The sequence below is a fragment of the Maylandia zebra genome, linkage group LG17, assembly GCF_041146795.1.
Source record: "Maylandia zebra isolate NMK-2024a linkage group LG17, Mzebra_GT3a, whole genome shotgun sequence".
Lineage (NCBI taxonomy): Eukaryota > Metazoa > Chordata > Actinopteri > Cichliformes > Cichlidae > Maylandia > Maylandia zebra.
In genome coordinates, this window is record NC_135183.1 from 11,605,276 (window position 1) to 11,632,189 (window position 26,914).

The 26,914-nt window shown below is 37.1% G+C and overlaps 1 protein-coding gene and 1 long non-coding RNA gene across 4 annotated transcripts in view; one reads left to right on the forward strand and one right to left on the reverse strand.

The window, feature by feature from the left end:
- rgs8 (regulator of G protein signaling 8) overlaps window positions 1-14,781 on the forward strand; it is a 28,176-nt gene extending 13,395 nt beyond the window's left edge. The window contains exons 2-5 of one of the 2 annotated variants that reach the window (XM_023154984.3): window positions 5,935-6,044; window positions 7,685-7,746; window positions 11,274-11,440; window positions 12,029-14,781. In XM_023154984.3, the coding sequence (XP_023010752.2) occupies window positions 5,944-6,044; window positions 7,685-7,746; window positions 11,274-11,440; window positions 12,029-12,223 (525 nt within the window). In that variant the 5' untranslated portion in view covers window positions 5,935-5,943 and the 3' untranslated portion in view covers window positions 12,224-14,781. Of the gene's footprint in view, window positions 1-5,930; window positions 6,045-7,684; window positions 7,747-11,273; window positions 11,441-12,028 lie in introns of both variants that reach the window. The other variant, XM_004567363.5, reaches the window with a different exon arrangement.
- LOC143413169 (uncharacterized) overlaps window positions 1-26,914 on the reverse strand; it is a 314,090-nt gene that overhangs the window by 155,929 nt on the left and 131,247 nt on the right. The window lies entirely within an intron of this gene.

The window sequence follows — 26,914 nt, forward strand, 5'->3', positions numbered from 1 at the left end:
ATAAATGTTGGAATAAAGTGTGAGTGTCTTTTAGCAAAACAGAGTGCCGAAACAGTATGACGTATGCTGTGAGATGGGCTCGGAAGCAGGAAGAAAATGTAAGAGCAATGTATAAAACTTTAACTTGACAGGCTGCTATTTTTACTGGCACTCAACAGGAACAAGAGCAGGGATGTGACCTGTGCATAAGATTATCTTCTCTTAACTTGAGAGATGACCTGACACGCATGCCCTCTGCTTTTAACATCAACGCAGCGTCACTGCCGACATAGTCACCAGGGCCCTGTACATGTACCCTACGCGGTCATGCAGTGTATAGAATAGTACAACATAAATTTTTTAATCAATACGGTCCCTCTCCTTAGCACCAAATAAATGCATTTTACCAATATACACCAGCATGCTGACTAGTAGAAAATCTTTGGATGAATATGCTATATGTACATCAATCTAATCCCTTTTTACAGGATTTGTTTAAAAGCTGATACTACACACATACAGTGTATAGAACTGCAGAGTGTTTCTTGTCGGCATGCAAAAATGAGGACATGGAGAGACGTCTTAAAACCTGCATTGCACCAAGTTAGGTAACATCAAAGAATATTCATATACATACACACACACAGTCGCAGCTTCCATGATCTACATTTTAACATCTTAATCCACCAACCCCACCAGGGAACTCAGACACTGGAAGTCTAGCGGATGCTTCCTGTACTTTTAGATTCACGAGGCGTACTTGTGTGTATCCGAGGCATTCGAGCGCTGTTGCTGTTTTTAGCCTCCTTCCTCCAGGAGCCAGCCTTGCTGCATGGCTGAATAGAACATGCACTGCTTCCCCCTGACTACACGGATTTGTCAGGGGTTTTTATAAATAGCTCAGTGGTAGCAGCAGCACGTGTCTGCATCATACTGCAGATGAAGAATGTACCTCACAACAGCCACGGACATACAGATTTGTCTAAACAAAGAAGAGGCAGGGAGAAAAGACAGGAGGAGGGCATCTGTTGCCATGATACTGACAATTTTGTCACTCACCAAACAAGCTTATCAATATATAAATGTCTCTCCTTATCAATTTCACTTGATGGCCTCTGCCTGCTAAAGAATGGCACGGGCACACAAACAAAATCTAACTATAATGCATAGTTTCTAATGGATGAAAGCTGCTGCCTAACGTGCCAGTATTTCAAATTTAAATGCTCGAGTATTATTGCCAAACATGAATTCATGACCAGATGCGTTTCAATTTAAATCACTAATTGCGATCTAAAGGCAATATGTTCAATATATTATGCAATCTGCATGAAATAACCTTTCATTTTCACTGATCATAAAGGGGATGATTAAATGACTGCACTGTTTTGCAGGAAGTGCCATTTAAAAGCATAGCTTGGTTTCTACAAATTATGTTAAGTAAAGTAGCAAATAAGTAATGTCGACACTCCCCATTTGTGCTCTAACCTTGGCAGATCTGGTTTCTTGTGCACCACTAAAATGGATTGAATCCCAATCAATTCTCTAACTAGTCTTCATTCTCTTGGAGAGCATTTTAAGTGAGATTTGTTGTGAGTCTTGCAGCTTTGCGTCATTGTTTATGTCTGCTAAGTGCACCCTTCTCAGTTTTCTCACTTTTATACTGCTTTTGTAAAATTCACTCACAGACTATTATTAATTAATTACTACTATTATTAATTGACACCTAAGGATGTTCACTCATTTCCTTTTTTTAATCACCTGTTTGAGTGAACAACACTTTTGTGATTTACTAGTAGGCCATGCTACTACATTTGAAAAGTTCATCACTGCAAACACGACTCTGTTGACTGCAGTGCACCGTTTGCTCTGCTGGCTAGAAGGTCTCTTACTTTACAGCACCTGCAGCAAGTGGATTTGGGGTTTACTTGCAGCATTTATTGAAATTTATTGAAGAAGCAGCTGGTTACGTTAGATATTTATTGCCACAAACTGCTTGGCAAATATAATATTTGTAAAAGAGGAGCTTATAAACACTATTGTTTTATTATTCATGTAGGAAAGCCTGTGCATTACCTTTTGCTGTTTCCACACACCTAAATGCCTGTGCACGCCCTCTGCCACTAATAGAATTAAATAAAATGTGAAAAACATTTGATTTTAATGTCAACGAAACAGCCTGAATATAAGTATGGTTATTCTTTTAAGCCAAGAAAATATGAGACAAAGCTAAGCTTTTTAATAATGTAAGTCAAAATTAAAATGGAATAGAAATGACTATGTTGCTGAATATGAATAAGTATTACCAAATTGAATTTAATAACAGACAGTACTAAATAGAAATACATTATGCTTTCATTTCAGCTTGGAACTGAAAACGGGTTTGAATCAAACATATACACAAGTAAATGGATTTGGTGATTACATTACTTCAGTGATAAAAAAAAAAAAAGTTAGCACCTTCTACAATGTATAGATCTATGTTTCCGTGTTCCACAGCTGATTTAAAGCTACTTGACACATGTACATTTCCATCCAGGTGATGGAATTTACCAATCCTATTACCATTGAACACTTAACCTCATATATTTCGATTGGTTGCTTATATACACATCAACTCTTATGAAATCTTCACCTATATGGCAGATCCAAATCAAAATCCTACAAGTGAAGAACTGCGAGGCCAAAACACATGTAAGAGAGCTTAAAGGGAAGTATGTTTAAGTATCTGAAACTATGTTTCTTTAGCTTAATGAGACCAAATGCTCCTACTGCATCAGAGGAATCGGCAGCAATCTGGTGGATGTTAATAGGTTTAAAGCGTTGCATCATCTTGTGGGGGAAATTGTGTGTAAAAGCTGCTTAACAGCCACTAAATTTGACAATTTTGATTTAAAAAATGACATTACAAATTTGTCATGTGATATTTTAAAGTTTAATCTTTCTGGTGTTATTGCTATATTTGTTTCATTCTAACATCAGTCTTTTTTTTAAATGTTCCTAACTACTGACGCACAACTCAGCCCTCACTAGTGATCTTTACTTAACTACAAGTCTATACATAGTCTATCATGTTTAAAATATCCCTGCCTATTATTTTAGCTTTCCTCTCTGAAAATGAATTTTCAATAATACCTTGTGTTAAGTGCACCTTGAGATTATGACTCATATAGATGACACATAAGCTGCCTTTCTAGTTGAGTGGATTTGTTTTATATATAACATCCGATATATAACTTGGGCGTTTCTGGGGCAAGCTGCATCACATCTGCAGTGCATCTGAAACAACCCGCCTACAGTCTTTATTTAGATTTACGTTTGATGAATAGAAAAGGTTTTTGACAGAGCATTAACTCTTAACTGAAACCCAAACAAATCTGTCAGTGCGCAATCTTCTAGGTTTCATTGATTGTTTTGTAACCTCATGTTCTCCTCTGTGAACATAGATTTATTTCACTGGCTTACCTCTTACACTTAATGGCAGAGTGCTGAACAAATTTCATTAAATAGCAATACCACAAACCTTCTGCATTAGTGCAGCCCAAACATAAGTGAACGTACACTCTCTTACATGCATGCAACCCCTCAAAACACCCAGGAGTGGATAGATTGAAAACAAAAAGTGATATTTTAAAGAGCTTTGGAATTCATGTGGTGGACGAAGCCCATTATGTCCAGCAAATGGATTTCGGTCAGCTAATAAACAGTACATTTCATGCAATGTTCCCACTTCAAGGTCCAAACATCAAAACAATCCAGTGCTCCAACTCCTCTGCTGCACTGATATCATCGAAGAAAAAGGGACACTAAACTGGGATAATGGCTTTTTATGATGGATGGACAACTACAATGGAAAGAAGGATGGAGACACAAGCTGCTTGAGTCATTCTAAAGCTCAACAGTGTCTAATAAAGTAGCCCAATCTGGAAATGTTTACAAACCAGGACTATCACCAAAGCCAAGCAAACATCCTGTAGATGTAACACTGCAACAAAGTGAGTGGACAAGACAAATCTTTACCCAAATACGTGCTACTGTCAGCAGCTGTTTACCGTAGATCAGCTGAAAGACTGGAAACAAACAAAGAGTGACTTTATTTGGCTTTTATTACAGATAAAACAAAAGTCATGCAATCATCTGGTAAAGTGTCAAAGACGGTAGGGACAATGATACTTTTCCGCACCTCTTTATCTTTGGATTCAAGGTTTTTCAGTCACAAAGGTGCCACAGTTGAATAGAATCAAGAACCTAGTCACTGAGTCTGTATTTGCAAACAATAAGTCCATTTGTGTGTTCCATGCTCAAATGTATGTGTGGAAGTGGAAGTGTTTACCAACGACAACAACTCAGTCACCAAGAAAAAAAGCCACATAAAGTCACCAATGTTTCTCCAAAACTCCTCTTGGCATTCACATCGGGACAAAAACTGTGTGCTGGGAGCTTCGTAGTATGAGCTTCCACGGCAGAGCAGCTTCTCCAGGTGTAACGTGTAGGTAGCTCAGTACTTTTCTTCATGTAATGTATAACAACTGATAGATAACTAGTTTAGCTTTTTTCCAGTTAGCAAACTAAGTATTTTATGAAAATTAAAATCTGAAATTTAATGAATGATCTACAATATCAAGACATGGTGAAAGCCAAATTACACAAATATATAATATATAATAAATATAGCATAGAATTATTAGTTAGGGTACGTCTTTTCCTCAGTGATGACAGACATCACTGGATTTAAATACACAGTATTTAAGCACAGTAGCATTTTACAGTTAAAATTACGTAAGGAAGTAAGTAGTACTAATGACAACACTGAGACTTAATAACAGTTTATTGAGACTATCCGTATAGACTTACTTTTAAAAAACAGCATCTTTATAACCATGCCCCATCTGGAGTGACCCATCTGTCCCAGAGGCAGAACAGTGACAAATTGTACATGGCAGCAGCAGTGTACAAATGAAACAGGACAGACTGTGATGAGAGATGGAGATATGGTTTGTTTCAGTGTGGTCCATGAGAGATGCTGTTTTTTTCTTTTGTTGGGGGTTGGGTGTGGGCGATGGGGGTGGGGTGAGTGTTAATACACAGTGGGGCTTTTAAAGACTCCCCACATGTTGAATGGTCATCTAAATACTATAAACATGATACATTTATAGAGAAATCACAAATAAGCCTAGCTATTGGGTGGGAGTTCTTTCACTGTGATTGGTTTAATGGTAATAAATAAGATGATGAGCAGAATAGCGGCAAAAATAAATTTTTTATTTGTTTTATTATCTATAGTGCAGGTAAAATGATCAGAAAAATTGAAAAATGAAAAATCTTTACTTTTCACACTCTGTGAAAATCATTTTAAACTTTGCATTACGTGCATTATACAGCCACACCAAAACACCTTCTCAGGAAGGGAAGTTGGGTATCAGTGATGTTTGAAGCTTCATTCTGAATGAGGCAGAGCCATTGCATATGGAGTTGCACCTGTTGTCCATGTTTAGTCCTGTCTTTTGGATTCAGTTGGCCTGCATCTTGTTTCTTTATGATCAGCTTATTCAGCAGGCCATCCATCAACATTTGAGAACATAAATACATCATCTGAAGGAACAGCCCAATTACGCAAAGACAAAACATATGATTAGCCACCTTGGCAACAGCAACTATGTAAGAGCAAGGTTCTTGATAGCAGAGGTGTTTCTGGTATATTATAAATAGCATGGCACAGGGAAAAGCAAGAAGGGGTTGGGGGGAGGGGGTCCAGTGGAGAAGGTTGGAGTTGTGTTGTGGTTAAAGTGCTGTGAATGATTTTGGAGCACAGGTTCAGTCCTGATGCAGGTAGTGTTACATAAAGTGGCGACTCTTGCAAAGTACCAAGACAATATGGAAAATGATGCAAAAGTCAGTTTTCATGATTTAAAAAATAAATGTTGAAAACCATTAAATACTGTGTTCTTTTTCAGCAAGATTTGCACCATGAAGACCAGACTAGGCTGCCTGTCCCACAAATCTGACTCCTACAATGACTTCTCAGAATTCCTGCCTCCAGCCCACGAAACCACAGCCAGGTGTCTGAAGTGAGTTTGCCAGAAAACAAGCCTTCCTGTGCTGGTTTTATAAGACTACAAATTATTTTTGTGCTTGACCTGTTGTTGTGTGAAATAATTAGAATTATCAGACCTTTCAAGGAAAAGTTGCCTTTAAGACTTTCTTTAATTTGAGGTGATATGAATGTAATTTATTGCTTTCCATTTGAGCAGTATGTCGGCAAAAGTATTATACATTCTGAGAATGACACAAGTATTATTTTTATTATTATAGTTATTATTATTAATGCAAGTCCTAAGTCATAACATATTTGCAAGAATCACCCTTGGCATTTACTAGAGGAGATAACTTCAGCGGTGCATGTCCCGCTGTAATGACTGTATGAATGTTACTGCTGCACTAAACCATTGTTTGTTTGTCTGCCCAACCTAAGTTGGCAAACAAATGCACTTTAGGCTTCGAAACTGTCTGATTCTTATCTATATCAGATATTATGATATCATCATATTGCCTAGCACCCACCTATCAACTGGCTGAAATTTATAGCATGTATAGCATTTTATAACATTGTCTTTGGTCAGTTTAATTTCACCACAATGACATGTAATATATCAAAATAATATAATAATATTATATAATGTTAAATATAACCATTTTTGGTATTTCCAAATTGTGTTTACGGCCTCGAAATTACATTATATCATATGACATATTATGAAGTCAAGCTTACTATACTTTGGGGTTACATCAAAACTTTAATGTTGGATCAGTAACCTTCTAAATGTATGTTAGGCGATGGCATTTCAAGCCGTGTGAATTGATCTAGCCAACCTTCCAGTCTTTTTTTAAAGCATGTCCAAGAAATTTCTTTGTCAGGTGCATGTTACTCATATGTACAGGTTCACCATAATGCATGTAAATACAGATTCATGGTGGAAATGAAAAAGTCCTCTTTTATAGATCTGCTTACAAAGTATTTCATTGAATTTAATCTTGCATGCCACTTTTTATGATTTTTATTCTTTTGACAATGAAACACACAGTCCCTTAATCATATATAGATTACTTACTTACATGTTGCTGCATATAAATGGACATTGAGTTCCATATTTATCTTCATATATATATATATATATATATATATATATATATATATATATATATATATATATATAAATACCCCATTTTTTAAAAATCTTTTCTCAATGTCATTAACTGTATGAGCTGAACGCACAGACAGAGCAAACTGTACAGCATAATTGTCTGTTTAGCATAGACCTTTTTGCACTTAGGCTAGTAGTAATCAAGTAAATATTATTTTGGCCAGTTGGAAAAAAGGTACACTGTCAGATGTTCTAACACATCCTCACTAAAGTAACTTGTGGCATTGTTTTAAAATATTTCAGACTGCTTTGCACATGCTGTGGAAGACATTAATCATTTAATTGTAGCTCTGTTGTCTCCTCCAATCTTTAAAAGTAACCTGTTATTTGAAATATTTTATGGCCTTGAGAAGAAGAATTAGTATGAGGAGGAATTAATCATGCATTAAACTCAGTTGCCATTCAAGAATTTATATAAAACACTGCAGGGGACTCAAAATGCATTAAAGCATAGTTGTTGATTAGCATGTAATTGAGGCACTTCTTTTTGTCTTTCTCTCCATCAGACTATCAACCGATGAAGTTGTTCGATGGTCTGAATCATTCGATAACCTCCTCACTCATAAGTGTAAGTGAACACTTTCTATTTTCTGAGGGAACAGTTCATACTGCACAGAACACTCATAGCCAGCCCCAAGAAAATGAAAGCCACCTTATACAGAAGTAAACAAGTTTCTACCAGTTTCGTTAATACTTTCCTTTTTTCACTCAGGAAAAACAAATTTTACTGTTCTCCTCTCAAGCCCATGTTATGCAAGTGTGTCATTTCTTTGTTGTTAAGAGTCCGTGCCGCATAATGAGTCACATCCTCGTCTTTGACCTTCCCCTTGGACCAAAAAGACAGCAGCACGCACTCACAACTCACATGTCTGTCTGCACAAATGGGTCATGGATTTATTTTCTGCTGACAAGCCATGTGACGTAGCATCTTTGACAGAAAACTCTAAACTAAAAGAGTAAAGGGCACATTCATTTGGTGAGAGTCGGATCAACTCAAATCAAATTCGAACATTTTCCTCCTACAATTAGGATGCTCGTGTCTTGCTGAACCTCAAAGGTCAAATAAATTTTTTTTTACTGATATAGAAATCAATCGTCGTTTGTAGGAAGTGAACGTTTAATCTAGGCTGATTGAGGTCCTATCCACGTTTCCTGGAACAACTCAAAATCTTGGGTCAGTCAACTAGTACTGGATGAGTTTGGGACTGTTGACCCCCAAGTAACATTTGATGAGCTGACAGCTTTGTCTTCCTTATTGTACGTATGCATACATGTACATAGATCAAGCACACAATTTACAACATATGCTTCCCTAAAAATGGTAATAAAAACACTGTATACCTGTCCAGTTATATGACCAATGATTGTGGCAATAATGTGTCAGTATCTGTAGCAAGGTGAGAGAAATACTATAAAAAAAAATTTTTGATAAAGAAACACATGAGGTTATAACTAGCTATTTGTTTGTCTTTTTTTGCCAATTCATTTGCCAAATATTGTCTCAAATAATTAAAATCATTGTTTTGTTATACATGAATATAACCAAAGATGAGTGAGCTTGAACTGCTGGATATTGGGTGAATGATGAATGTCTAAAACCATAACGTGATTATCCCAGTAGTTCGATTACAGGAAAGGTTTAGGGTGTCCATCATTGTATCATTTCACTTTTTTAAAGTTCACCCAGGACCATCTTTATTTTTAGTGTCCTTGCTAACTAAATGTCAATCCACAGTTACCCTCTTTTTTTGTTTTTTAATTGAAATGCTAGGTGAATGCTTTAGCTGGGTGTCTGTGAATTCTGTTCTTAGTACAATTATATGAAATTCATTCATCTTTACATACGGTACAATTTAGGGCTTTTCCAGGTGAAAGATACCAGGGTTTATGAGCAGTTACAAACCTGGCAGATTAAAAAACACATATTTCCCTCTGTTGTTTCCTCATCATTTCATCAGCAAAGACAATAAAGAACAAGACTTTAAAACACACCATAATTCTCATACATACACCAAAACTGAAGTGCTATCCAAATCAATGTATCCTTGTTGCACGGTGTTACTTGCACTTTTAAGATTGCTGTCAGTTAATAGACACTGAAATATTAACAAGTCAGTAATATGCGTGTAGTTATTAGCGTGTTTTGGACAAGATTTTTGCAAAAATTAATAAGCGTTGGAGTCCAAAGGGTGGGTGGCAACAGCTGCATCCCAGTTTTGTTCAGTGATGAACTCCATAACACTAGGCTAAGAAATGGTAGTCTTGAAAAGTCATACTCACTTGAACAGCTTCATTAAAATTGAGGTTATGACATAACACATCAGTTTGACACACAACAAAATAATGTTTCCCAGGCAAAACTAGAGGATTTCCCTAGACACAGGGAGCGTGATGCACCTGTGCATCCTGTTTCCACTGACCAAGCATTAGAGCAGCACACTACAAAATGTAGATACAAACACACACATATTTGGATTACATAAGTGATGTTAAATCAATAGGAACAGAGTGCTGGATGTTCCTGTAATAAGGTATTAACCTTAATTTGCTTTAAAAAAGAATACTGTGTGTTTCATCTGGATGCATTCAACCTGTGGGCACTGTTAGCTATATGTGACTTGTTAGAACAAAATAACAAGCAATACCTTTTTTTATGCATAACAGATTAGGAGAAAAAATACCGAGAGGAAAAAAACGTTAATGTTTCTGTACCAGAAATGTCTAAAAGGGTTAGGACAGGAGAAATATGTAACTTATGGTCCACGACTTTCTTAAGGATTTAGCAAATTGATGGAGGTTTCGAAATGGGCTGTAAATGTCTGAAATGGTGGGATCTGGGGAGAGGTTTTAAAGCAAAAGGATGACAGTGACTGTTTTAAAAAAATCTGGCATGCACACAGAAGATAGAGACAGGCTGATAATGGACAGGAGGTGGAGGTGATAAGTAGAACCTCATTTGCAACGAATATCAATTGGGCATGAAGAAGTGCACATATGCAAACTATATCTGGCAGATCTGTCATGGAAATAGGATAAAACTCAGACAATGGGGTGGGCTGAGACACTTGGACAGATTGGAAGGTTCCTGGCTTGAACTGTGATCTGATACCATTGACCTTACCAGCAAAAAAATAAAAAATAAAAATCACAGTCATGGTAGGAAAACCAGATTGAGCAGGGGTAAGAAGTCTGGTGATGGTGTCTAACAGGAACCTAGAATTGTGCCTATGTGCTTGTTAGTGCTTATATAGCCATAGAAGTGGATTGCTCGTGTATCTTTAACGTAAAACAGGTTTACTTTTGTTTCATTTATCTACAAACAACCTTCAAATAACACAAAAAATCTGCAAAACGACCTAAACGTAACAGTTCATGTGCAAAAACCTGACATCATCCTATACTTGTTTAGAGACAAATATGGCAAAATGTCCATTAAGTTGATATCCAACAGTGATTTTTACTGGAAATGTTTAGCTCCAGTTCTCGCACTCATTTGTGATGAACGAGGTCCCAAATGATACAGAAAACATATTCATATTCTTCTGTCAGTCATCCTCAAATAAATGAAGTGTGATACTTTTTGTCTCATTTGGTTTAATTGAGTTCTCCTTTTTTTTGGAAAAAAAAATGTAAGATTTTTTTTCTCATGCTTTTGTTGGTAAGTAGAACAAAAAATTGTAATGTGTTTACAAATTTTTAAGCACCACAGTAAGCGTATATGCTGTTCGAGGCCAATCAAAACAGTATTGTTGCATTGCACTGTGTTAAGAGGTAAACAGCAGAAAGGGCGGAAATGACATGTCAGCATGACACAGGCACATAGAAAAACATGCCCCACTTCTCATAATGTCAACAGGGAGCACATTAATTACTCACTTATCTTGGCTGACAAAAATGTGTTCTCTTTGTTGGAATATTTTGTTCTGATTTATTTATGCTGTAACTATAATACAATTTCCTGCTTATGTTCATCATACACCAAAAGATAATAAAGGGTAAAATGAGCTGCTGTACAGAAACGTGAGTCTTATGTGTTTTTATATTTTACATTCTTTAACTTTTTGATTCTTTTTTTTTTTTTTTTTTTGTTCTCAGATGGGCTGGCAGCTTTCCGGACATTTCTTAAGTCAGAATTCAGTGATGAGAATATTGAGTTTTGGATGGCCTGTGAAGACTACAAAAAAATCAAGAGCTCAGCTAAGCTGGTGTCAAAAGCAAACAAGATATTTAAGGAGTTTGTTGAGGTTCAGGCACCAAGAGAGGTGAGTTAATGCAGTTTTCTACAGACTTGACTATTAATTTTAAACCCATGATTCACTACTTTAAACCCATGATAAACCCAGTCAAAAGAAATTAAAAGATTCTTATCATGGTAACAGGATAGTGATGTATGACAAGGAAGGATAGCAGCAAGACTGAAAGGGAAGATTTACAAGATGGTAGTGAGACCTGCTATGATGGTTTGGCAGTGTCACTGACAAAAAGACAGAAGCTGGCACTAAAGGTGGCAGCGCTGAGGATCCTAAGATGTCCACTGGGACTGACCAAGATGGGACTGACCACTCAGGTTGAGTGGTTTGTAGACAAAGTTTGTAGGCAAAGAGAGATAAGACCAAGATTGGTTGCACATATACTGGAGAGTATGGATAGTGCATATTTTGGGAAAAGGATGTTGCATATGGAGCTGCCAGGCAGGAGGAAAAGAAGAAGACGTCAGAGAAGGTTCATGCATGTAGTTAAGGGGGACATTTTATTATTCATTATGACAAATTAACAAACTGACTATTACATTAATGAAAGTAAATGACTCTTTTCTTCAAAATTATTCTTTCCTCTCTTTGTCCTGGCAGATTAACATTGACTACCGTACCAGGGAGAAGACTAAGCAGAGCCTGGCGGATCCCACCCCAGCCAGCCTCAATGAAGTCCAAGGTAAAATCTACAGCCTCATGGAGAAAGACTCCTACCCACGGTTTCTCAGGTCCAAGATGTACCAGGATATAGTCAACAGGGCACAAGCGCGAGGACAACGAAGGTCTGTTTGACAAACAGTGGCAATAAAACTGGACCTTTACTGTAGATCATTTATCCTTTGAAATCTCTTAATACTGTGAATCTGCAAGGATGGGGGTGACCTGCTTGACTGTTTCCTTTATCAACACCAGCTCCATGCATGCAATCCCTCTAGATAAAACGTGTCTCTGTGGACTGCAATATACAATACAATTAGTGTGGATGATTATAAGCTAATGGTTTGCTGAGCAATCTGTCTGAAATATCAAAATAAAAGTACAGTATCATGCAATAATGATAGTTATCACAATATTTGCTATGTTTTGTTAGTTCTTTAGCTATGTAAGTTATTTATTTTTATATCAGTCATGCACTATGTGATTATAGGCTATAGACTCAAATAAAAGACTCAAATAGAGACTGGTAAGTGGTGGTTTGAATTGATATATGCATTTCTGTAATAAAGAAACTTTACAGTCAATAAAGAAATCAAATGAGTTGTTCAAATAGTCCTAAAAGCAAAAGAAAACCTTTATGGTAATCTCCATGTGCACCTCTGGATTGTTACTGCTTGATCACTACATGGAAGTACAGTTGTGACCAACTGTGAACCTGTGATTTCACAATGGTCCTTAGACTTGAGAGACCAGACACCAAACTTCATATCACAGCAAGTAGTTGGATTATGACCAAGAACATATCTGTGTACGTGTGTGTGTGTGTGTGTGTGTGTGTGTGTGTGTGTGTGTGCGTGCGCGCGTGTGTGTGTGTGTGTGCGCGTGTGTGTGTGTGTGACTGATTACTATGGTTGTGCACTGTGAATTTTCAAAATCCTAACAGTGAACATTCTGCAACCTGAATCTGAAGCTTTTTGGCCTTGCCAACTCTATTTTTTCTCACCAGCTGCCTACTTCCCAAATTTGACTTGTCCAGTCCAAGTAGTCATGATGTGACCACTTGGACTGATCTGCAAAAAGCAGATAAAACTAAAACTGAGTTATTATTATTATTTTTTTTTATAACTGAACTTTCTTTCTTTCTTTCTTTCTTTCTTTCTTTGATCGCACCTTTGTTTACCTCCGTGATTGCAGTTGGTCAGAAATTTGTAGGAATTTTCATAGCAAAATAAATGATTTGTCTAGTTGTGGCCCGTTCACATTCTTTTACATATATTACAACCAGTAACTGTTCCTAACCTGAATGGTTATTACACATAGAAACCAGGTGTTGGTTTAAGCAACACATTTCAAGTACTCATTGGTTGAAATAAATTTATATAATAATTTAATAAATAAAGTTTTCCTGGATAATAAACAGCACCGGTTATATATAAGTCACTGGGTGGCCTACATGTTGTATGTTCTTTTCCATCTTATGCATCTATTCCCAACCCTCTCTTTGTGGACTTTGCAGCCCTGCATCATCCTTCTTATTTGCTTTCATTATATTACTCTGCCAAGTAGAGGGTGCTATCACAATAAAACATGGGTCACAGCAAGCAGCACAAATGTTGTGCAGGGTGTCTTTTTCAATGGGAAGAGGGTCTCTCTGCTTTATTTTCTCTCTTTTCAAGAGTTCACTGGATTTATGAATATTTCTGATATATTTTATCACTGAGGAAACTATATTGTGGTAATTATCATTATTGCTTTATTGCTCAGCCCTGCCACTACTTGTCTTACCTCGTCTGTGAAATAGACACTGTTGTATGCAGGTAATTATACCTGCTGTGGTAGTTTGTGTGTTTACAATGAACAACTAAGTGAGTGACCACTTAATATCTGAAACTGTGCCAAAATAATCAATTGCACTTCGATGTTGTTATTGCATAATACTGTGTATCTTAAACTGCAGGTAATCTGTCAGCTCATTTCACTCAGCTCAACAGGCAGTTTAGCTTTCACTTCTGTTCTAAATGATAAAAATTGTTTAGGCAGTCAAAGATTCCCGAATGAGATTCCCTTCATCATTTCTGGTGATTTGGTCGGTTTAAAATATGTTACTGAACTGTAATGAGTTTTTTACGGATTATCGACTAGCAAAAAAGTTTGCAAGTAGAGTTAAAGAGTAATTTAAATCCATTCTATAATGGATTGATACCCAATTAACCAAAACAAGCAGCATAAACAGCAGACGTTCCATCAAGGTTACAGTGAAATACAATGTCCTGCTGATACTCTTCCACTGAATTCCATCCAATCTTTGCTGAAAATAGTTTTCTGCATGATGCAATACTCAGATTTACTGTTTATATATTCTTAAACATGTACAGTATGTTAAACAAATACTGCATATAACTTTATTTATAATATGTCAGTGTGCTCCTTCAGCATTTGATGTGTTTCTGCATTAGATGTGCTCCTTAACCTACCAATCCTTTAAATGAATTAAATGCAAAACTTTCCTGAGCACTTAAAGAGTGGTAAATATTTTCTTTAGTGCATGTGTACCACATAGGCCAGCCTGTTTGAAATGCCAGAAAACGGATAAAGACTAAAAAAAGCATACTGCCATATATGGTATGTTACTGTGCTCCACATGAATGTAATCTCCCTCTTCTTCTTTTTGCATTAAAAAAAGTTAATCTGCATTTATTGTTGCACTGTGTGACTTCATTCTCATTATACCAAAACGGTATTAGAGTTATGAAAATGCACTCATCCACTGATCAGACACACAGACAGACGGGTTGACCTTGTTTCCCAGCCATTTTATAACAGCAATGAAAGCAGACCAAAACATTTCTAATTAATGAGAAGCCACTTCTCCATCTGCATGATTCACACCTCTGTTAAAATTAAATGTTTGAAGAACAGATTCAAAATTGCAAAATTGTTGGTTGTTCAATTTTGCTTTTTGTATTAGAAGACTTTGCATGCTAAATATTCAGTAAATACAATCTATTGAGCACATGTGCTAATGACTTTTCAGTCTTTCTCACATAAATTCAAAGAAGTAAATGAGCTGAATGTAATTGAAAAAACAAGAGAAACGTACATTTCTTTATTTCTTTAAATTTAAATGATTAATTTTAAAAATGAAGCAATAGGACTCTTATGTATATGCCATAAACTAACCTACAAACATCCTGAACCACAAACAGCTACATGCAAACTTTATGTCATGATCAATTTTAATTCCACTTTTTATATTGAGTTTGAAATTCCCAGCCACATCAACAATTTCCATTTTGTTCTTTCTAGCAATAAACATCCTTGTCCAGAGAACAGTGATACTTCAAAACATTTAGAATTATTCTATAATCATTTGATGTTTGATATTTGATTATTTGATGATCACATTCAAGAATTACAGTTACCAGTTATTAAACTCAGAGTCAATCATTTTAATTCACAATAACTACTACTGCAATTCTAAACTAAATTAAAATGTGTGCTGATGGGTTAGGTATGGAGAACTTTGCTCAGCATCTTCACCTCTCATCCTATGCTAAGTAAGATTTTTTTAAGTTTTATCAGCAGTGATTCATATGATGACTGATGACTAGATGACTTAGGTTTTTTTTCTTTTAAAAGTAAGCAAATAAGCAAAGAGCAGAAGCATCGTCAAACATTCATGATACTATTTTTACTTAGTTGAAACTACCACATATACCTTGTATTTGGGGCACTCGGGTGACGCAGTCGCCCGCTGCCCCATTACACATCCATTTACTTTACTGTTGTTGTCAATGTGTTAGTCACTCTGGGAATGAAGAGCAGTCTGAATGTGGGACAGTGCCCTGCTCGGTAGACACAACACAAGCCTATCTGGGCCAGCAGACTGCAAGCAGTCAATGCATATCTCACAACGGAAGTAACTGCAAGCAGAGCATCAACTCAACACATTATGACCAGTCTTGTCTGTGGTTATGAAAGTGTAAATTACAGTAATGTAATTGAACATAAGAGATAGAGTAAACTACGTGAAGGTGTTCCTGGAGCTTTCGAAGCGATCCATTATGAGCCCTGTCTTGGTGCTCTTGCAGCTGTAAAAGCATTGTACTTGTGTAAAAATTGAATATTTTGTCTAAAAGGCAAACATGCACTTTTTAGAAAAAAAAAATAATATCGGGGCGTATGAGTCCCTGTGCAGAAACTAGATTTCTACAGTAAATGTACAGGACAGTCATAAGGCTTTATATGCGTCTTGACCAGTTGTTGCTCTACAAAGATAATTTGGGTGGTTTGCAACAAACGGCAAATTGTGGCTCATTTTCTATAATCTTCTCCTATCTTTCCATCTATTCTTTCGCTTCAAAATATATTTTCTGTTTCTCAATCAGTCTGTATTTCTCTAGTCTCTTAATCAATAGTAAGCACAATACCCATGGCGAAGCATTGCCCTGACTATGGATAATGGTGAGGATGAGAGAACATTTAATTACTCCTCCTGTTCAGCCCTGAGACAAACAACAGAAGCAGTGTCGGGAAAACAACAAAGCATATTGGATTGCCTGTTTCGCAACAACCTGAAAAAAAACCCATTTGTTTCTATTAGGTAACCTTCACTGGTAATGGGAGATGTACTATAAACGCGAAGATCCATTTTGTGCAGGAACACAAAAAATACAAAATTACTGGAACACAGAATGTTTTAGCCATGTGTTTTGTTTTTATGGTACATTTACTATGCATTTCAGTCCTCATCCCATACATCAAAACAAGGAAAGACTGATGCACCCGACTTTACACAGACCCAACGATGTGTAGTAGAGATACAAGCTAACTTGGGGATTGGAGTTGTTACTGTGAAGGAATATATTATACATTAATTGTTAACAGTGTTGAGGCTAGCATAATACAAACTAACTCCTTAGTACTTTTTAATAACACAATATGTTTATTGTTCATTTAAGCTATTAGTTGTTTAATCACTTTTCAAATAAGCAAGCCATTAGGATTAAACATTTACAGCACTTCCCAATCCAATAGACTTCTTAGTCTGTGGCATTTTGTTCTTGCTCTCCTTGACATCGGGTGAATGCTTGTGCTAAAAAAAGGCACAGGAAAGGGCGCCTAATGATGATGAACTTATGTAACACACTTGATGTAACTGTTTGTAAATGCTGGATTTTGGAACATTAATGCATTATTTCACAGCAATACAGTGACATCATCAATATACACTTAATTTATCAAAGTGCCATACATTATTTCTTTTTGTAGCATTTAGCAGTGACAAAAGCGTATCCACATGAGTGGTTGGAAGCTGTGACACCAGGAACTTGCAAACTTGCTGCCTTTAAAATTATTCAAAGATGGGTACGAAGTCTGTGACTATTCAAATTAAGCTGCCATTTTGACACACCAAAGCAATTTTGGTGCAATAAACTGTCTGTTTGTAGCTGAGAGTGGTCAGGTTAGCAATTATAAGTAATCTGTTTAAGATAATAATGGCGAAAATCTACAAAAATCATAAACCTGTTACTATGTACATGCAGAGAAACTCACATTACACAGATATTCACATTCTTACAGTCAGAGTGGTGTTAAACATAAGACCAAAATCGGCCCCGCAATGACTCCAGTCCAGCCCACTGCATGAGTGAAGGAGGGCATAGATTTTGGACTTTTGAACAATAGCGTTACTTTATCAAAAAAAGGAAAAAGAATGAATGGTGCTGTTGAAATTAAACCATTTCTTATAGAAAAGGTGAGTTATCCTATAGATTAAATGTAACAGGAAGAGGACTTTCACTGGTCCGGCCCAATTAAGAACAAAGTGGGCTGTATGTGGGCCATGATTTAAAATATGTTTGACACTTCTGGTCCAGCCAGACCCAGAATTGAAACTGAAATGTCTCCACAACCAGTGATGTAGCTGCTGCAGGATAGTGATTGATTGCCTCCTACTAGGTGAAACACTGAATTGCCTTCCAATCAAGAGTATTCACATGAACCTCTGGGTGACCAGTTGGTTGCTTATTTATTTGTGAATGAAAGCAAAAATATTTGAATGCAATCATTGAGCAACCCACAGTTTTTTTCTAGTCACACGGATGTTGATATTTTCATATTCATATTTTTGATCCAGTGTGAATGAGGCTGTCTTTAACGTCCAACTCTAAACACAAAGCAAGAAAAACGCTGATTTATTTTAAATTCACAGTGATACAGCATTATATCGGCTATAAGAATGTTCTTTTGTAATTTGGAAATCAAATTGTAACATTTTTTTTATATAAGCTAATGCATTTGTGTGTCAGCTCCTATTTTTTAGTTACAACAGCCTGTAGGAGCAATAATACCTGCTGCTCTCTGATATTGTCATTGCTGACTGTTTGTTAGGATCTCCAAGGTAGCAGGTACATTCATACTGTGTGCATGTGATGTTGACAAGAGTCAAATATCAACGGTGTTGTTGTCTGGGCCTGATATTTCACAACCCAACCGTGGGGATACAGCGGGGAAAACAACAAAGCCATCCAGCTTCAAGTTAATGATTAGCAGTGATTTCTCCAAGGCATGCTCTGCTGGTAAAGGACCACATACAAGTCTGTCATTTCACTGCAGGAGGTGCTTTTGTTGGGGGAGCATCATATGTTATTCATTGCTGTGAAATCTGTTTCAGCTCAGCCAGATAACCCTGCTCAGCTCTCATTACAGTCTACATTTTCACAATATACACACACCACACATATACATACAAACACACACTTGTAAAACGGAATGCATTCTGAAAGGGTTTATAATACCACTGGCCTCTATCATTAGCACAGTATTGAATCTAGAGGGGACTGTCTGTATCTCTACTGTGCTCTTCACTTTATTTTTAGACAACTCAAATTAGGTCTGAACAAATGATTTGGAGTGTGGTAGAGTTTACTCCCCAAAATATTTTTCTATTATGTAACAGATAGACAAGAAACCAGCTCACAGATGAAACAGCACAGTAATATCACGTACAAACACAGTAATGGGGTAGTTTTAATATGGGAATGTATTTAATACATAATGAAAACGTAATGTGTTTATTATTAAATTAAGATTGATTGATTTTATTTTATTTTATTTATTTTTTCGAAGGCCTAGGCCCAGTTCTGTTCCTCCAAAGATGGATTCTGCCATTTTTGTGACATGTATTACTGACCTGTCAAAACATTTGGTAAATATATTTATGTTTCCAAAGGTTGAGTTTCCATTTTATGGCACCTGCAAGACAAAATGGCTTGGGACAAGCTAAAGATCATTATGGCTTCTTGATAGTGAATCCCTGTGCAGTGGTTTTTCATCTTGCTCCATCATGAGCTGAAAATTTTAATTTCCCCTTAGTTTAATTAGTAGACAAACATCTGCCAGATTAATGACATTGCCATCAATGAGAATTCACTATGAATTACCAAATGTTAGCATGCACCAGCATAAAGTCAAGTGACACGTGGGCATTGGTGGGCATTGCTTGTTTCACGCTGGTATTTTATCTTTGTGATTATAAGTGTGTCACAATGACTGACAGCTGTTAGTATAAGCAGTCGTTTTTAATCAGATCTGTAATGCCTGTAACTGTATACTGGTGCACCAGCCTTCTTCTATAGTTCCTAGTCACAAGTGATGAAATTTAAGAATGCTAATCATGTAAGCGGTGTAAACATGTAAATCACAATTAGAACTGAGGGAGAGAAAAAAGAAACTCTATAAATTAATTCATTTTATTCGAAAAACACACATCATCAGTTATTACCAGCAATGAAAAACTGAATTTAACAGATTGTCACTTCAAATGTCAGGACATTTTGCACATTGTAGGCTTGTCTGACCTCTGTCTAAAATGCCCCTTGGGAGTAGTTACAGATCATAGTGTTGCTGAAGAAGGAGCACACTTCAGTAGTTATTGTTTAACAGTCACAGAGAGCATCTGGCTGGCCCTGCTGTAGGCTGCTTCTTTCCTCCCCAGAGAACAATCAGACAGATGAGCACCATGAGGCTCTTACATGCACAAAGCCAGATGACTCCCAGAGAGACCGAACATGACCACTACACAAATGTTGAATTGTCCAAGCACAAAATCCCCCAGCATTTTTGGTTCAATTAGTGAATGAAAAGCGTCTGTCTAGATAGAATACAATTTATTACAGAACTACAGTTGTCAGGTATCTTCACATGTAGTTTTCACACCTATACACTGTTTCACATCAGTGGGCATTACCCCATAATGTGATGTAAAAAACGTACAAACGTTGGCTTGTAATTCTTACAAATTAATAAAAAAGAATTCATAGTCTTTGCTCAACACTTTCTTGAAGCACCCTTAGCAGCAGTTAGAGCCTCAAGTCTTTTTGAGTGTGATGCTACAAGCTTGACACACCTACTGGCCCACCTTTTTGGGGAGTTTCTCCCATTCTTCTTTTGCAGACCTCTCAAGCTTCATCAGATTTGGCAGGTATCGCTGTGCAGTTATTTTCAGATATCTCCAGAGATGTTCACTCGGGTTCAACTCAGGGCTATGGCCGGGCCCCTCAAGGACATTCACAAGCTGTATGCTTAGTCCTGTTGGAAGATGAACCTTTACACCAGTCTGAGATCGAGCGTGCTCGGGAGCAGGTTATTATCAAGGATGTTTCTATACATTGCTTCACTGAATGTTTCAATGACCCCAACTAGATTTTAATTTCCTAATGATGAAAAACATTCCCACAACATGATGCTGCCACCACCATGCTTTACTGTAGGGCTGGTATAGGCCAGGTGATGACCAGTACCTGGTTTCCTCCAGGCATGACACTTGACAGTCAGACCAAAGAGTTCAATCTTTGTATTATCAGACGAGAGAAATTTATTTTTAGTCGTCTGAGAGTCTAGGTCTGTTTTGACAAACTCCAGATGTGCTGTCGTGTGCATTTTACTGACCACTCTACAATACAGGCCTGAATGGTGCATTTTTTGCATTATTCAACACAGTACAAATATCTATAGCGGTGCTATCAATCCTTATAGGACTGATGGGATACTTTCAGTAATTTATGTACAACTTGTCAGCAATCTACATTATGTGTAGTGGGGTGTTTTCATAATGTTTCATTGCCTTTACTAAATAACGACTTCTATCAATCATTCTCTTTCATTCTCAGGGTAAATGTATTGTTAAATATATAAATGATCATTTTTACAGTTTCTGAGCCAGGAAGCCGTGCAAACAGGTGAGGAAGTCTATGCATAGTGGAGCATATTAAAAAAAAAGACAGCACAAAATCATTAAAAAAAAGGTTTGTTTGATTTGTTGACGTTTGTCTTATTTTGGCTATCCCTGTAAAACACCTCTTAGGCAAACCTCGTATACTGGGCAGATTAACCAGCAGGAATTTCCCTGAAATTCATCTTTCTGTTTAAATATTTCCATTCATGGGCTTTTTGCTCTCCTGTTCCGCTCTTTACTGAGTCACCACTCTGATGGACCTTCTGAAAAGAACAAACAAACAAACAAAAAAGCGGATGTAATGCCAGGAAACGCTGGCAATGACCTGAGACTCAGATGTTTGGGAAGGGAGGGGGAGTTTCTAGCTGACCTTGTCTTCAACACAAACTGCCCATGAACACAAGCAACCAGATAAGCAGGAAAACCTGGGGCTGTTATTTGAAAAATGATTGCTACGAATTCATCAGCTCCTCGGGTGTAAAGTCATTCTGGAGCAACACAATGATTCACTTTTGGCTATACACTGACATAAACATCTATGGCCAGGCAGTACACTGAAAGCTTACACATCAGACAACTTGTTTAGTTAGTTTGAAGTGTCATCAGCTGTTCAATGTACTCTGCAGCTGTACTCTGCAGCTTAAGTGATTTACAATCAGCACCACATAGCGAAGCCAATTTAACCCTTGGTTAAGGCTTCATGTGGAAACAACAGTGCAATCCAAATTATTAGAATGAAAACCACCCATGGCAACCACTTTTATACATTTATGCTACGCTTTGTAGAGGATACAAGACATATATTACCTACCATGGTATCCATCAACTGCAACAGCAACTTTGCTAGCATGGACAGCAATGACTCACAAACAATGTAGAGGACCTAGAATATCCAACAGAGTGTCCCAACCATAGCTAGCTGTAAGATGACAATGACATTACCACCAAAGTCACAAACTGCAGACCAGTGGTCCCCAAACAATATGCTGGGAGGCAAGCCTAGCTGTGCTGAAGGATTTTGAAGGATGTGTATTGGTACAATATTCAACTGCACAAAATAATAATGAATTAATTTTTAATATTATATCTGTATTTTTATGGGCTCTTTTGTCAATACAGAGTTAAATTTTACACCCTAAAATATTTTTTTCCTAAAAGTATTCACAGTTAATTACCAGATGGTGGGAATTATTACAGCTTGACACGTGAAAGGACCCCATTGTTAGCAACTAGGAAAAAAACTGCAGGTGTCATGCAAGATCCAGATGCTGTACATGTGGTAAGTAACATCATCTAATAATAATAGCAAAAGTAGGTGAATTTCACAACATGTTACGTGCAGACACATGGACAAGAACACAGGTGTCTTTAACATTTTCAGCTGCCTTTTGTTCAAATTGAAAAATTAAACCTGAACACGTAATTATATCAAACGATGAAAAGTTTGGGTATGCCTCTCTGTGAACCTAATTAGAAGAATAAGAAGAATCTCTTTAGCTCCTTGACCTACTTTTTATGCTAATGGAAGCTTCGTGAAGAAAAGATGAAAAGATTTCTTATGAGAATTTCCATCAGGGTATAATTCACTATGAAATAACCAGATATTATTGCCTGCTGGTCATGTTTTTAGTAGGTGAATTTGGACCACAGTGTCATTTTTCATTTTCTCCTTGGCAATGGTAATTGCGAAGGCAGCAATGCAGCAGCTCATGTAGATGCGATAATCTCAATGCGGTCTTTTCATCGCAACAACAAAAACCTACACAGAAGTGAACTGTGAGAAGAGCATGCTGAGTCTAAGATGAGCTTTTGTCATCGACATATGAGGCTGAATGAAACCAAAAGATCTTGACTAGGCTTAAGATGGATAGCCTTTGATGTTAAATGACTTGCAATTTTAGGTTACACGGGGTAAAAAGACCAGCAAGTAATATGGACAGGGCTGTTTGCAGAGGTAAAGTAAGGCCCTGCAACTTAAGTGTCCTAGATTAGCCCCAGGTACATTTCTGACCCAGACACGATTGAGTAAGCTAGAGGTGAGATATGACCTTTGATTTAAAACTCACTCATGAAGGTAAATGTCAGTTCTGGTTTATCAGGACTGCCCTGTGGTGCATTTCCTGGGTGGTATTCAGTATTCTGATTTGACACAATAAATATGAATTGCATTTATTTCTAACACATGCATGCATGGAGACATTTTGTAATTGGAGCAAGTAGAATAATATATGTGCAGACAATATACACTTAATGCATCATTCTAATTTAATTAGTCCTAAAAGTAACATGTAGTATGCCTGTAGCCTCTCTCTTTGTCCCTTCTTGTGCTTTGGTGTGTGCCTGATGGCAGGAGTGGAGACAGGTGCACCACAACCTGAGCACAGTCTCGCCAGCTGCATCCACTTCCTCAATCAGTCCCACTTCCAGCAATCAGCTCTGCCACCACCACTGACTACAACAGACGCTGCTCATGCAATCATACTTGTTGGATTTATATTTTATTATTGTCATTTGTATTGGGAAATATCTAACCATATATACTTAGAGGTTTATAATCGATTGTGTAGTGATAGGATGTGTGATCCTTAGTGGTCAGCAAAGACTGTGCTGGCATCCACACCTACATCCTGGGAGCATGGGAGAGGTCGTACCTTCTTTTATTGTTTTATGGTAGGATAAACAAATCTATGTCTGTTTTAGTCTAAGTGCCTTTTGTTTAGATGAACTGCTGGACTTCCAGACCAGCAGGTTTAGGGAAGTCCTTTATGAGGTCACATCTTGACCCCCCCACACACACACACACACATACATACTTACACAACGCACAGGCAAGGTACTCTTTGTGTGTGTGTACACGTCATATGTTAATGAACCTATGTATATTCATGTAACCTCAATAAAAGAGCAGTGTTACGAGGGAGCGGACAAGAGCAACTGGGGTCAAGCGAAGGACCGGCGTTTGTCCAGTTGGTCTTCCTTGTATACGAGAAACATAAAGAACTTTGCCTGCTTGTGTCTTGCTTGCTGTGTAGTAGAATCGTCTTGAACGTTCCAGCGAATAGGTTTATGCTACAAACCTATCAATACTCATGGCTTTCTTTTTCTGACTGGGGTAGACAAAGTTGGCTTTACTCCCATTTTTGTTCCCTGTGACCAGAGCTGCGTTAACCTCTACTCATAGACATTCTGGCTCATCAGCCTCAGCTCTTATGCTACAATCGCACTAGAGAAAACTGTAGTTGGAGTTTATGTCATGACTGGAATTATTATGACTTTGTGCAATTTCTGATCTTGTTGCCTTTCAAATCATTGGTTCCAAGATGGGAACCAGGTATCACAGTCATGTGCTGTCTTCAAAGCATCAAGACAGTAATAAAACAGCAATATGACAGTTAGTCTAAAGGCAGTCTGAATTGGGTCAAGTTGTCAATTACATGTGATCTGTTTGTGATACTGGTTAAACTTCACATTTCTGTTGCCTTCTACATGCACAGAAAGTCAAATCCTGAGTACAGCCAGGATCTCATATATTTGAACCTGAAATTTAGAAAGTCGTTTACAAATAGAGATGTAGTTGCCGCAATTTAACATCAAAACCTCATAGGTGCTCAGCATCACTGATTTTTACAACCAGTTGAGTCAAGTCTTCTATTGCAAAGATGCACATTTCAGACGAGTTGCACTCATCAGCACAGACTGACTCGAATGTATTGTAACATGTAGGCAATCAGTCTGCACCAAATCGCAACAGCAGTTGCCTCAAAGCTTACTATATTGTAAGGTAAAGACACTACAACAAGAATTAAACAGGAGTTATTTCAAACCCTTGTGACGGTCAGTCTGAGTCAGACAGAGATTGTTAGAAGATAGTTTGAGATTGAAAGTGGATCAGCATGCATCACTCTCAATCTCTGTGCAACTTCTTGCAACTGGGTGCTGAGTGCAAATTATTCAGTGCAGTTACTGGGCAAACACCATTTTTTTTCTAGTCACAAGGAGATTACTATCCTATTTTTACTCTAGTGTGAGTAACCTTTTAAAAAACATTATAACCGCACATTAATTCATTATTCATTCATCCTTTTTACTTTGCCTTTGTTTGATAGCTGTAAAAAAACCACCTCAGAAATTAATGATTAAATAAATTATTTTAATTAATAGGATTTTTTTCTGTTCAAACCTGAGAAATTGAATGTAATCAGTTGAATCCATAATCTTAACATTAAAATATATATAGCAAAGAAAACGTTACAATTCCTTAAGAAAGAGGCTATGCAATGTGGAAGGCATGGTACACACTGAGTAAGTTGACAATTTTGCAGTTTTTATTCAATCAAAGATAAAAATAATAATAATTCTGCAATTTAAATTAAAATGATTAAATAAAAACCCCATACATGAACATAGCAGAGACAATGTGATACTATCATGTGGTATATCTAGTGGTTATACTTGGATCCTTCCAAGCTCACTTTCCCTCAGTCTGTCCATGTGCTTCTCAGCCCAGCATCAACCTAATCTCAGCCCCAGGTTCCAGTAGTAACTGTAGCCTTAGCTCCTGGTCACAGACCAAAAGGCTGCAACTAGACTGGTCTTTATACTGGTCTGTAGACTGGTCTTAATTTTGCTCATAGTATACATCAGAGTTTTTACGAAAAAAACCCAAAAACATTTTACCAACAAAAGGGGGCATACCCCGAGCCCAACTCAAGTCTAACCTATAATGAAACCAAAAACATCTCTTAATCCTGTCCCATTCAAGTCTCTGTGGGATGCATCTACTTGACATGTAGCTCCATTTCTCAGGGAGGTTCATATCAGATTTCGTGGAAGGTTAAAAATTGTTTCTAGTTACATGGTAAGTTACTAAATAGCTGTAACAACTATAAACTAGAAAATCCAGAACTCTTTCAAGAAATCCTATCCTAACAAACAAAAACCAGACTGTAATAAAAGTTTTAAAAATTCTCTTTATATTTTTCTCATTTTGATTGAGGACCGAGGCATGAATCTTGAAAATGTTTAATTCTTTGGTTGTCTCTTGTCATAACACAGCCAAATGATAAGTACTGTTCTGAATAAAGATTTTGTCTCCAAAGTAACGAGACTGTCTTATTTGTTGAGGCAGAGTGTGCTGTTGAGGAAAAGGAAACAAAGCAACATGTTTTGAAAAGATTCTGTTGCGATATTGTGCATCCACTGAATAGCTCTGCTCTGCTTGAAATGGAGATTTGACCTACTGTCAGCTATTTGCCTCTCACTGAATCCCAGGTGTAAATAATAGCACATCATTCTTATAGAATATGCATAAATAGCACATCATATCCATTTTGACTACTAACTTTTACATCATTTAAATGCCACATGAATAGATATAAGCTAGGCAGTTATACCTCAAGACTACATGCCATAAAATAGCACACAAAAAGTAAAAAAGAAACAAATGCTCAATACAATATCAAATGACTTGCATTTGATATTGTACTGAGCATGATGAATGCATGTTATTCTTACACCATTACAATACACCTGGTAAATCATGATATCATAATATAGTAGCTGAAATCAATTCAAAGCCTACAGATGGC